We start from the raw sequence: 12,110 nt of genomic DNA, 5'->3' as shown, positions 1-12,110 counted from the left end.
TCAATGAAAGCAGACTCGACGCAAGTGGACACTCGCACTGAGCGATTCGGCTTAAACAGAAAAGCACCACTTCTTATTGCATTGCAGCCTTAAAAAAAACAACCAAAAAACTGATTAGCAACTTGTTTCAGCTTTGCACTAAAAAAAACAGTAATTTATTCTCCATTTGTGAAAAATGAAAGAGAACTGTTATTATGAAAAGTATTTATTTTTCATAACTACATAAAAAGTGATTTCTGGCTCTTTTATTGGTTGCAGTTTCAACCACCTGGGAAACAGCTGGTGAACAACACCTGGAAAGAAAAATGCTGAACAAATTCAATAACCGTATAAACAAATGTAATTGAACCAAAGCTTTGTTTGTCTATGTAAGAAAAGGAAAAACGGGGACCAATCGTGTTTCTGGTTGCCAAGTTGGAAGCCTGCTTGGTCAACGGCCACTTTTTGCTTTTAAGAGAAATGAATCTTGCGGAGATAAAATATGAATAATGATCTTTTTGTTTAAGGAGTCAGAACATTTTAGAACTAGAAGAGCCATATCCCTCATGTCACTGTTGGTTTTACATCTTGCTCTTTATTTCTTTTTTTATTCATTCTTTTTTTTTTTTTTTTGTCCGACATGTTAATCATCATCAGACGACTGAGCGTGAAAGGCACTTCTGCATGTGTCACTATGTCAGATTCTATATGGGCGACTGGAGTAAGCCTTCCCCACAGCAATTCACAAGACGGACTCGTGCTCACCGAGCATCAAATATTCATCGAGTTGTATGAAAAATAAGGTTGTCAAAAAGTCCGCTGTGGGGGTTTCAGCTTTTGAATTCCTTTCCGGAACGTGTGGCCCTCGACTTTACAGTCCCGGTTTATCGCCAGTGATTTTGTTTGTTTTGTTTTGTTTTGTTTTGCCACAATATTAGAGCAGCCCTATGCTAACGCAGGCAGCAGGAGCTGGCCGGCTCCTGTGCGCTGACCTCTGGCCAGCGTCTGATAGAAATCTGCACGAGCGTCACATCCAGTTCAAGACGGCCAGTGTAAACTAAAGTGGAGTGTTTTCCAGAGGTACAGACAGCAGCGACAGCGCAAACAGGAAGGGAAGGAGTCTGACGGTGGCACCGGTCACTCAGTGGGAGTGTCTGGACAGAACAGCATCTGTGTGTGTGTGTGCGCGAGCAGCTATGTGTCAAAGCATTGAAATTAAAGCAGGAACATAAAAATGGATGATAGAATTGACTGCCATTTTGATGCTTTTTTTTCCCCAACAGCTGTGTTTTGAGCAGCTTATAGTGTCGTTCAATTAAAATTCAAATAGAAAATAATTTCTCAAAGAATATTGCATTTGAAAAATTACAGTTATATTACTTTTTTGGCAACTGATAGCGGGCGAAATGTTGGATGGAAATGAGTTTCTTGAATGAAACTCTGATGAAGACAACATTCAAGTGCAATGAGCAATAAAGAGAGCGTTCCCATTGGAAAATCCTGCAGCTGACGAGAAAATATTGAGAAAATAATGACAAGCGACGCACCAGTTGGCAGTAATTCCTGGAATCCTCTCTCCATTCTGCTGCTGTTTGCTCCCTGTGGCCATGTATATCACCACCCTATGACATAACAACACTTCACATAGCCTCATTTATTCACACCACATCACTCAACGGGTATGCACAAACTACATTTGTATCCTTTTTTCTTTTTTTTTTCAAGTTAACTTATTCACACTTACCATAATATTATACGTAATATCCTGTAAACTCAAAAAATTCTGAAAAGGGAACCCTTGTTCTTCCAGTTTTTTGAGTATCTTCTGTGTTGGCACGGTCACCTCATAGCAAGAAGCTGCAGGTTCGATACCTTTCCTGGGGCCTTTCTGTGTGGACTCTGCACAATGTCTCAGTGTCTGCGTGCGTTCCCTCCGGGTTCTCCACCTTCCTCCCACAATCCAAAAACATGCATGTGAGCGGAACTGGGCCAAATTGGCCGTCGGAGTGAGTGTGAACGGCAGGTTGACGGGTCTATGTGGCCCTGTGATAAACTGCCGACTTGTCCGGGGTGTAACCCTGCCTTCCCCCAATGACAGCTGGGACAGGCTGTCATCGCACCCCTGAGTGCGTGGAGGCCTGTGCAGAAGATAAATGGAATGGATCTTCTGTGTTTTGCTGTATTTTGTATTTGTCAATCTGTTCATCGGGTTCGAGTTCGGGTTACTCATTTGCAATAGCGTTAAAACAAAAACAGTTAGCAAGCAAGAGCAAGATAACGTTTGCAGATGACTGATTGCTTTTGCAGCCTGCTGATATATTTATTGGCAGCCTGGTGGCGTGGCGTCATGATTAATCGTCGTGCCTTTAATTTGCCCCTCTTGTCCTCTGCACTCACTCGTCCTCCAAATGACTCCCCTCAGTCCAGTGCTGGAGCTTAATACTGGGCCTGTCAGCAGCCTCGGAGTGGAGCGAGACTTTATGTTCCTCAGGTCTCATGACAGGCAGCCTGAGGGAAGGAGACTCGACTCATTCTGCACAAGCTGGCTGGACCGAGCTTTCCTGCCAGACTTTTTTCCTTTTTCTTAAAACAGTAATTGTGGCAGCAATACTTGAATTACCTCTTACACACCCTCTGTCAACTCTAAAGGCTCTCTGAAGGTTTTTTTTTTTTTTTCTCTTATAATTCCTAATACTGAATAAAAGTTTTGTCAGAGAATGTTTAAACTGCTCGGGAAAATAGCGGGTTTGATCCAAAAGCCCCACAGTTCTCTTTGTTTTGCAGCTTTACTAATAAGAGTTTGGAATTGAAAGGAACGCAGAAATCATCGTCTGCTCTTTCCCACGAGGTGTTAGAATAAAGGAATTATTTATTTTTCCTGACAGCATCCCACGCAAAGCCTGACGTCGTCTGTGCAGATATGAATCCTGGAGTATTTGTCATTTCTGCAGGTGACGGAAAATTTTTCAGTCTAATGTGAAAAAGTGGAGATTGATTCATTCGAATCGCACGCGTCCTCCAGTACGATGAGCAGTTGAGACCAAATTGAAACCGAAACTGAAGTTTTCAGAGAAAAAAAAACAAAAAACTCACCACATATATTCAAATCAATTGCTTTGCTTTTTGACCACTTAAAATGCACCGTTATCTTTCTTCTTTCTTTTGTGTTTTTTGCTCCGACTGCTCGGTGGCCTGGTGTCTTTGATTTGAAGCCCTACTGAAAGGCAGCCGCATGGAAGATGTGTTTGTCGCGGGCGAGACAGCAGGCTGTGTGATTACCAAGTTCGCCCCCGAGCCCAGAACGTCTGAGCCTCATGATCACTCTGAATGGTGCGGTGGCGATCACTTATGATCTAATGACTCCTGCTGCTATTGGCCGTCACTCCGGGGGGAGCCGCGACTGTTCCTGCTGCCCTTTCTCAGCCCGGCTTCCCGCAGGGTTAAATACTGCGAGCTGCTCGCGATTGGTCTGCGTCCCTGCAAAATGTCAGCGCGTAGGGACGGGACTCTCCTCAGTGTCGCTGCTCTCTGCCCTCAGCGGTTGGCCCCCTCCAAACACGACTTTGTGATCTCTTAATAACTCCCTGTTATGTCTCCCAGAGACAACATGGAGTTTAATGAAAATATCAAACGCATTATTTTTTTTGCCACTGACATCCCCCAGCCGCACGGAATCGATAGGAGCTTCGCTCTGGATGATCATATTAATACCACATTGTTTTAATGAAAATAAATTGTGGCAGTGTGCTGTGTAATCTCTTTTCCCCCCCATCGATCGGCTGCTGAGCCGCCTTCACAGCACTGAGGTCATGGAGACTCCATGTCTGCTGCCACTCTGTTGTTTTTATTCATGTAGCCTGTAAGTGAGCACAAGTGGTTTGATCCTGGATGCAGTTTGTAACGATTTTGAAAATAAGAAATTTGCATCATCTAAAATGGGCAGTTTATGGAAAGAAGAGGAAAAAAAATGACACACATTGACATAATTTCACGGAGTTCCTTCTTGCACGAACAAATTAGAAAGTCTAATGCAATTAGATGAATAAATCAGTGCTCTTGTCTGCGCTTAACTTGAGTCATAAACATGTTGGCAAAATCGGCTACAGATTTAATGCGCAAGCCATTTGTGAGCTTGGCGCGTCGAGATTTAATTTCTGTTTGTTGTCCCACATCCTTTTTTCCAAACAACAGATCTTTTGTGCGTCCCGTTCACTGTGTGACTTCTGTTTGTGCGGCTCAGATAAAGGCCCTGCCAGGTTTGTTTCTCTTGCTCTCTCTCTTTGTAATTACCGGCTGTCAGCGTACTTGGAGGAAAGCGCCGTGCTTTGTGCTCTTGGACAGGACCCACGTCGGTAGCCACTCGCAGGCGCCGCAGAGAGTTTTGTTGTATCCTCAAAGACGCGCCGGCTCACATGTGTGTTTCATCTCTCTGAGCTGACACGTGGTCCTCTTTGTTGTGACAGACGCCATGCTTCTGGTGGCCGACAGGCTGCAGGGACCCTTCAACATCGAGGCGGTCATCGAGCCGGTGGACATCAAGATCTCCGAGGCGATCATGGCCATGCAGGAGAACAGCATGCAAGTGTCGGCCAAGGTAATGCCAGAACGTCGTCCTGTGACCAGACGTGAATGATAATATATATGAGGCCCTGCCAGTAGAAACAGCATGGCTTGGTGACTTTGAACTTCTTGACAGTGACACACATTTAGAAGGAGAAAAACTGACAATAAACTCCAGCATTGTGTGCCTTCCGTACCAGTGAGGTCATTGGAAAATGCAAAGTTCTCGATGGAACGTCACTTGAAAGATTTCAAGTGGAGAAAACTGCCTGTTAGACTGTTAAAAAGTGATTCAAAAAGCAAACTAGATGAATGTGTTGCACTGTCAAGTTTTTATTTGCATGTTTTGAAATTGCTTTTAAAAATGAATGAATTGCTTTTTAAAAATGAATGAATTGCTTTTTAAAAATGAAACAATGAAAACAGTTATGCGAGCACCTGGTACCGCTGGGTAATAACCCCACTTGCTGGACTGAAAGAAGCACGTGTTGCATAGCAGCTCACTCATTCTGATCAGCTAAGATGGTCAGCTGGCTGATGGGGAAACAACAAGAAGAGGTGAGACTCCTGCCAAACGACAAGGGAAGCAAGGAGAGGAGATGAAAAACACAGTGGTGCAGAAACTTTGAAAAGGAGTAGTACATCAAAGAGAAACACAAACCTCAAAGAGGCCAACAAAAAATGACTGTGAAAACCAGTAGCAATTAGCAGCTGCCTGTTAGATCCGCTAAATAAAGACGGATGAACAGTAGCCAGGATTAGTTTGAGGCTTTCTCCAAAGGGACACATTGCATATTGCATTTTTCTTTCGGCATCATCACCTTGTTCATTGCACAGATGAGTGTTCTTTTTCGCAACTTTCTGTGTGCCAGGTTAGGAAACCGGCTTCTGCACGGGCTTTTGCACGTGACGCCACGTCCACCCAACAGTAAATCAGGCCCTCGGTCAAACAGACGCCTTTGAACGGAGCTCTGAACGAGAACTTTTCTCGCCGAAGCTCTTTCGCTCCATTAGCGTCAAGAGCAGCCAGCAGGATTCAACGGCAACGTTCCCTTCACTGGCGTGTCTGTCACATCTAGGCATTTTTGTTTTGCAACCCCCCCACCACCACCTCCAACATTGTTAAAACCATCACGTTGAACGCAGACCTTTTGGCATTTTTATTGCATTGTCATGTCTTGCCGCCAGGCGTACGTGGCAGCAGGGCACAATAGCGGGAAGCGTGGAGGAGGCTGCCTTGCTCGCCAGGAGAGCAATTCAGCGGCCTCGAGGAAACTACACGTAATGGCCGAGCACGCGGGAGGCCGAGGATTAACCTTAACAATGTGGAAATGGGGAAAAACACATCAACAAAGTCATTACGCGTGATTGCTGCGATTGAAAGCCTTAAAGGCAGCGTGGTAGCGATGGATGGATGGATGGATGGATGGAGAGACGGATACAGTGTAGCAGCAGATACACGCCAATCAGTAAATGATGACAATGAATATTTTAAAAAGTACAATATAAAATTATTTCATCGCATGATGCCTGTTTAATAACCCACCAGCTGAAGGTAGAAGCGATCTTCTTTCTCTCGCTCGTCTCAGGAAGGTTTACCTCCTTCTCAAAGACAGGAGACGGCTCTCAGCATGCAGCGAGTGATGAATGTCTCTCCAAGCCGCCCTCGTCCTCTGCCTGGCTCTGCTCTTGCACGCAATACTGCCAGTTATCTCACTACAAATACTTACAAGCCAACAAAGAAGACAATGAAGATAAGAAAGAAACCTTGAATGACGGTGTTGCGAGACAGCGGCTTTGAACTGAGCCAAAACGTCCTTGAGGACAGTTCAATGCCTTGGGCTGGTTTAAAAAGAAAAAAAACGAAATAATCAGAAACCTGGAGAATCAAAAAAGTACAACAGATTAAAACAGATTAGGAGAGGAAGGATTTTGATATGACACATTGAAACACATATTTGTCATGTTTTCTGACTGCCGGCTTGCTTAATAACGCATTACTAGCTGGAAGGGTTGTCCGCAGGTGTGTATGTGAGTGCGAATGGTTGTTTGTCTCTATGTTGCCCTGCGATGAACTGGCGACTTGTCCACGGTGTCACCCTGCCTTTGGCCTATGACGGCTGGGAGAGGCTCCAGCAGAACCCCCAGCAGACCCCTGTGGCTCCCAGGATGGACGCTGGAATCGCAAGTGGTGTCATGAGGAACGTTCCATTAAATTCCTTTTCATGGATTTTAGCTAAACAGATGAGTGTGTTCGGTGAAGGTAATTTGAAAAGGCTGGTAACCAATAGCAACTCATGTCTGTGTGCACTGCTGCCACGCTGAGTGAGTGAGACATCATCTCTCTTGCAGGTCGGGCCTTGACGTTTTCATCACAAATTAAAAAGGAATAAAATAAAAAAAATAATCACATGCATGAGTTTAATAAACACTTGTGGGACGCAGGAAATGAAATAAAAAATCATTTGAAATGAAATTGGAAAAAATAAAAAAAGATTGTTTTTTTTCCTGAAGGTCACCGTTTTATGCAACGGTGTAATACGCAAGAGATTGAACTTCGCTGTTCAGAGTTCCATCAGATGTGATGAGTGGAGGGATGGGTTTGCAAATCCAAGCGGCCTGTCCAGGGTGATCGCTGATTCTCTGCCTTCCCCATGAAAAGGCGAGCAAATAGTTAGAACTTCCTGTTTAAGAAACCACTGGTGTTTCCTGTGACGCCGCCTCCGAGCCTGTGTCACAGTCAAAGGTCAGTGTGAATTAGATGCCACATACATCCAGAAGGTGTGGGCTCTTTTTTTTTTTTTTTTCAATGTCGCCTCTTGCGCGTGCACCTGTTGAAACTGCGATGCGCCGCTGCTACGGCTGAGGAATTGATAAATATTGGAAAGAAGACGACCTCTTGTCTTGACAGCCGCACTGCACATTAGGGTGCTCCATCACACGCAGAGCCAGGGCCGTGCAGGCGGCCCCGCAGGGGAATGCTGATGAGCTGCGTTGTTCGCCGCCGTGTTGTACACTCTGAAAGAAAAAAAAAAAAACAAAGGAAACGCAGAGACCCCATAAAAAATAATCTGCACTCAATGAACCTTCAAGAGAGTATGCAGAGATTGATGGAGGGTTTAAGTCATCGCGGGTCTTGCTTGTGAATTTTTTGCCAGCAGCTGATCTAAACTTCAGAGTTCAAACCTGAAAGCCCGTTGTCTCATTTTACTGAGCGGCTCAGTGGTCTAGGGTGTCGCCCTGAGACCGGCAGGTCACGCGGTCGCTTTGCATCGCCAAAATGGAAAATAAAAGCAGCTTGTGCTTTGGTATGAGATCATTTGTTGGACCTTTTCTCTTTTTTTTTGGAGTATATGTACTGGTTGCAGTCTTGCAGGCATATTTCTCTTCATTCTACAGTAAAATCTTAAATGTTAAAAAAAAAAAAATAATAATATCATTTTAGCCAGGGAGGAGTTTATAATCTATCTTTTGTTTTTCTCAACCACCCCGTGGAAATAATTGATGGTTTGTGTAGACGGACAGTGCTGGTTTCAGTGCAGCACTTTCATGTTTTTTTCCTTCAATAACACCTAACTTAACTTTGTCAGCTGTGAGGAAATTCACTGAGGCTTTTCAATGGAAAATTTGAGCACTTTCATGCGGGCAGCACCGACGTAGAAACAGAGAAACGGTTGTGCATCTTGCATGCAACCGTGCAGCTTAGTTTACAATACATGCATCTCCAGACTGCTGATTAGCTGGTTCTTAACGATTAGGCATTGAAATGAGAACCACACACCTCATAGTAATACATCAATATTTTCTTAATGCCTCTAAACCCGGCGGTTGCTCAAAAGGTTTGCTGAATGCTGAGCGCCGTTTAGAGGTGTCCTGCCGGTGTGCTTCCGCTCTCTCCCCTTTCATTTTCAGCTAATTGTTTCCTCTTCTTTTTGTCTGTGGCACCTTTAAGGTTTTTCAAGGATGCGGCCAGCCGAAGCCGTCAGGGATTGGCAGATCCGTGCGAGGCATCGCGGATGTGTTTAATACCCGTTTCAAACCATACACACCCGAAGAAAGGCCAACGACAGCGGCTGGGACGAGCCTGGACAGACTGGTATGCGCAGACACGAAAGATTATGCCTTTTTTTCCTTTCTCTCCTAGAGCACAAAAAAAATCCAGGTTTTCAGCAGGGGCCAATCAGTCGAGGCTGAGGTGGTTAAATATCTGTCAGAAAACAAAATAGCTGCGCATCCCATATACATTGAGAACCTGCTGCCTTTCATAATTTCCTCACTAGTCGCTCCATGAATAAGGTAGATATTATGAAATTGTTAGTCAGTGGAGGAATGATTTGCAGAGATTAGTTTGCAATTGTTTGTTTGGCTAGTAAGTTTGCTTTTCTTATTATGACAGTCCAACTTAAGTTTCTAAAATGAATTTAGCCAGATGTTTATTAAAAGATTCACCACCTTGCTGCTCTTTATAAAAAAGTGTAAAAAAAAAAAAAAAAGTGAAAAAAAGTGTAGGAGGTTCTGTGTCAAGACTGTCAATGTAAAAGATATACATCTAATCCATAAGGTGACAAGTCAGGTGTCATGTACAATGTGAGAATGCAGAGAAGCTGAGAGAATAAGATCCGACAACACTCAAAAAAAGTTCTCACAATCTTCTTGGGAACGATTTGTTATCCCACTGAAAGACAAGACATGCAATAAACACAAGCATCAATTTACTCCTTATCTGTTAATTAGAAGATACTTTCATTAAAGTGTTTAAATTAGAGGGGAAAATAGAAAATGTGCAAGATATTCCAGAATAGCCGATACAAGAACAACACCGAACGAGTAAAACTTGATTTTTTTTTTTTATAGTCTTTTTTTTATCTTTACTGTCCATCCTTTGACATTTGTTCAAGTTCTGCGTCTCTCATTAGAAATAATTATAGGAAAACACCTCAGAGGCGCACTATTGACAAAACATTCAGAAAGATATGAAGAGGTTTTACTGACTCAAGCAGTCGCTCCCAGGACGTCTCCCTGCCGAAGAAAGAATTAATCTGTGAAAAGACCTGCTCGTTTGTAGAAATGTACACCAGGCTGAGGCTCCTTATGGGCTGATGCATGATTCGCATTGAGCGAGATTAAAGTAATATCAAATGTTTAATGCTTCAGTAGAATCACTTTAAATCCACCTGCTGCTCGAGGCAGCCGCTTATGTGCGCATCAAGGTCTTTGCATTGACCAGATGGGATAGCACCGAATGGAACTGATGAGGGATTGCCCTGTGTACATTGATGGATGGATGGATGGATGGATGGATGGATGGACAGTTGGATGGATGGATAGATAAATAGATAGATAGATAGATAGATAGACTAGAAAGACATACATACAATATTACCTCAAATTAGTATAAGATTTGAATAGACTTAAATGTAGTGGATTGTTTTTGCTGCTGGCCATACAGAAAGTATTAGTCCATGATTGAAAGGGGAAGAATTCAATCAGAGGGTGGCAGAACCAGGGTGGGTTGTCTGATCGGACTTAGCCCTCCCCCGACGGAACTGGCCGTACGTTCCACCTCCCCATTATCACTCCCTCAATGAAGGGAAGAAATAACAGATGGAAATCTGCCTGTAGTCCATGATGCATAAGATCTGTTGTTAAATTAAGTCCTGGGTCCTGATCTTGGCGGCGAAGGTGAAGTAATGGCACCGAGACTTTCAGGACTGCATTCTCCTGCTCCTGTTGTCACCGGTCCTGCCAGGGACACACAGAGACTGCGGCAGTATCATGCACATAATTGATAGTACAGGCAGAGAGGAAAAGTAATGGAAGCTCCACCTGCAGAGGGACAAAGCTATGCCTCTAGCAGCCCAACTGGCAGCGAGTTGATTCTTAGTTTTATAGAAATGGAAGGTCTTAAGTGCAGCCTTAAATAAACTAACTGTGTCTGCTCCCCGAACCAAGGCCAGGAGATGGTTCCAAAGTAAGCCAAAAAACTAAAACTGACCCCTGGTCTTACTGTAGAAACTTTGCAGGTTACCAAAAGTCCCTCAGAGCCAAGGGCTCTCGGAGGATGATTAAGGATCAATAAGCTCTTCAATGTAGGAAGGAGCCTGAGAGTGAAGAGCTTTGTAAGTTATCAGGGGGATCTCAAATTCAATTCTAGTTTTAACTGTAAGCCAATGCAAAGATGCTTGGACAGATGAAATGTGCTGGATGGATGGATGGATGGATGGATGGATGGATGGATGGATGGATGGATGGATGGCATGAAGAACTCAATCTCCAAGGCTCCAGGATGGAAATATTGAAGCAACTCCACTTATCAGTGTAACTTTTTTTCCCCCTCTAACAGCTATTAGACATTCTGGTGCCACTGTTCTCCCTTTGTCTTTTTTCTCTCTCTGTTTCTCTCCGATGTCCAATTAAATCTGCGTCTCCTTCATTTCTCTGCTGCTCCCAGAGGCTTGTGTGGAGGACAATGCAACACAGTGTAAGCCTTTCATCCCTCCTCTCCCAACACCTCATCTGTCTTGTGCTTCTCTTTCAGCAAACCTGCCCCACAGGGCTTTCATTTTTAGCACCTTTCTAAGTTCTTCCACAATACCTTTCAGTGTGGCATGTCCCTTTATTTCCCATGATTAAGTTATTTGCATGTTTTTTTTATTTTGTTTGCTTGTTTGTTTGAGTTTCTCTGAACTTCGTCCTGAGTTCCCATGGATGAAGTTGTTGGCAAGTTCTATCTTTGAATAAATGTTGTTGTTTTTTTTTTAATTATATTGTCAATGTGGTGATTTAGTGAAAACAGCGAAGAGCAAGTGGGGTTGTGAGTTTGAATCTATCTCCTTTGAAATTTGGGGTATTATGGGGGGGGGGGGTTTGGCTCTAGGGGGTTTACAGTGTGAGAACTTATGTGGGTTAACTTCGCTGACTACCAAGTGTGATGTGATATGTTAGCATGTAAATTCCAAAGACTTTATCCAAACGTAAAAGCTGCACATTCAGAAAGCACATGTCCAACAGCAGAATTCTTTTTTGCCTTGGAAAAAAAAACACAGAAAACATTTTGGACGCTACCAAAAATTTCTACTCATTTCAAGTAGACATAAATACAAATTCATGGATCTATCACTTCAGCTCCACAGCATAGCATCAGCCTTGTGATCAATTAAAAACATCTCCAGGTGCAGGAGTGGGTGCAGTAATTGAAAACTAATCATAAATGCATAAATATCCACCGTCTCCACTTTATCTGCTGCAGGCACGTTCATTTATTGAACGCGGCTGCAGCCAAAGGCGTGGAGCAGCTTCTCGGCCATCGCTGCAGTGTAGCCGGCTGTAATACTCATTAGATCCAAAATCGTGGAAGACACAAGGCGGGAGTTATGCCTGTCGTCGGTTTAATTTACGCACCAATCTGCATTTAATTAGCTTCGGCTTTGCTAAAGCAGCAGCTAATCAAAGAATCTCCCACTTAAACGGCTGCGTGTGTGTGTGAAGGAAAGGTCAGAAGTTCCGGCTCGGCGGCGGCAGCTGTCTGCGATGATCTCGCTCTGGCGGAGACGCTGAAGCGTTGCGTCGCT

The 12,110-nt window shown here is 43.8% G+C and overlaps 1 protein-coding gene across 2 annotated transcripts in view; it reads left to right on the top strand.

Moving 5' to 3' along the window:
• The window catches only part of gpc6a (glypican 6a), a 113,944-nt gene that overhangs the window by 83,289 nt on the left and 18,545 nt on the right, over window positions 1-12,110 (top strand). The window contains exons 5-7 of one of the 2 annotated variants that reach the window (XM_076020377.1): window positions 4,443-4,573; window positions 8,492-8,635; window positions 10,991-11,020. In XM_076020377.1, coding sequence (XP_075876492.1) covers window positions 4,443-4,573; window positions 8,492-8,635; window positions 10,991-11,020 — 305 coding nt within the window. The remainder of the gene's footprint in view (window positions 1-4,442; window positions 4,574-8,491; window positions 8,636-10,990; window positions 11,021-12,110) is intronic. The other variant, XM_076020386.1, reaches the window with a different exon arrangement.

The sequence above is a fragment of the Nelusetta ayraudi genome, unplaced genomic scaffold (assembly GCF_046127955.1).
Source record: "Nelusetta ayraudi isolate G7.1 ecotype Tasmania unplaced genomic scaffold, CSIRO-AGI_Nayr_v1 ptg000002l, whole genome shotgun sequence".
NCBI lineage: Eukaryota > Metazoa > Chordata > Actinopteri > Tetraodontiformes > Monacanthidae > Nelusetta > Nelusetta ayraudi.
The sequence above is the reverse complement of the archived record's forward strand: the minus strand, read 5'-3'. Positions and strand labels throughout refer to the sequence as shown.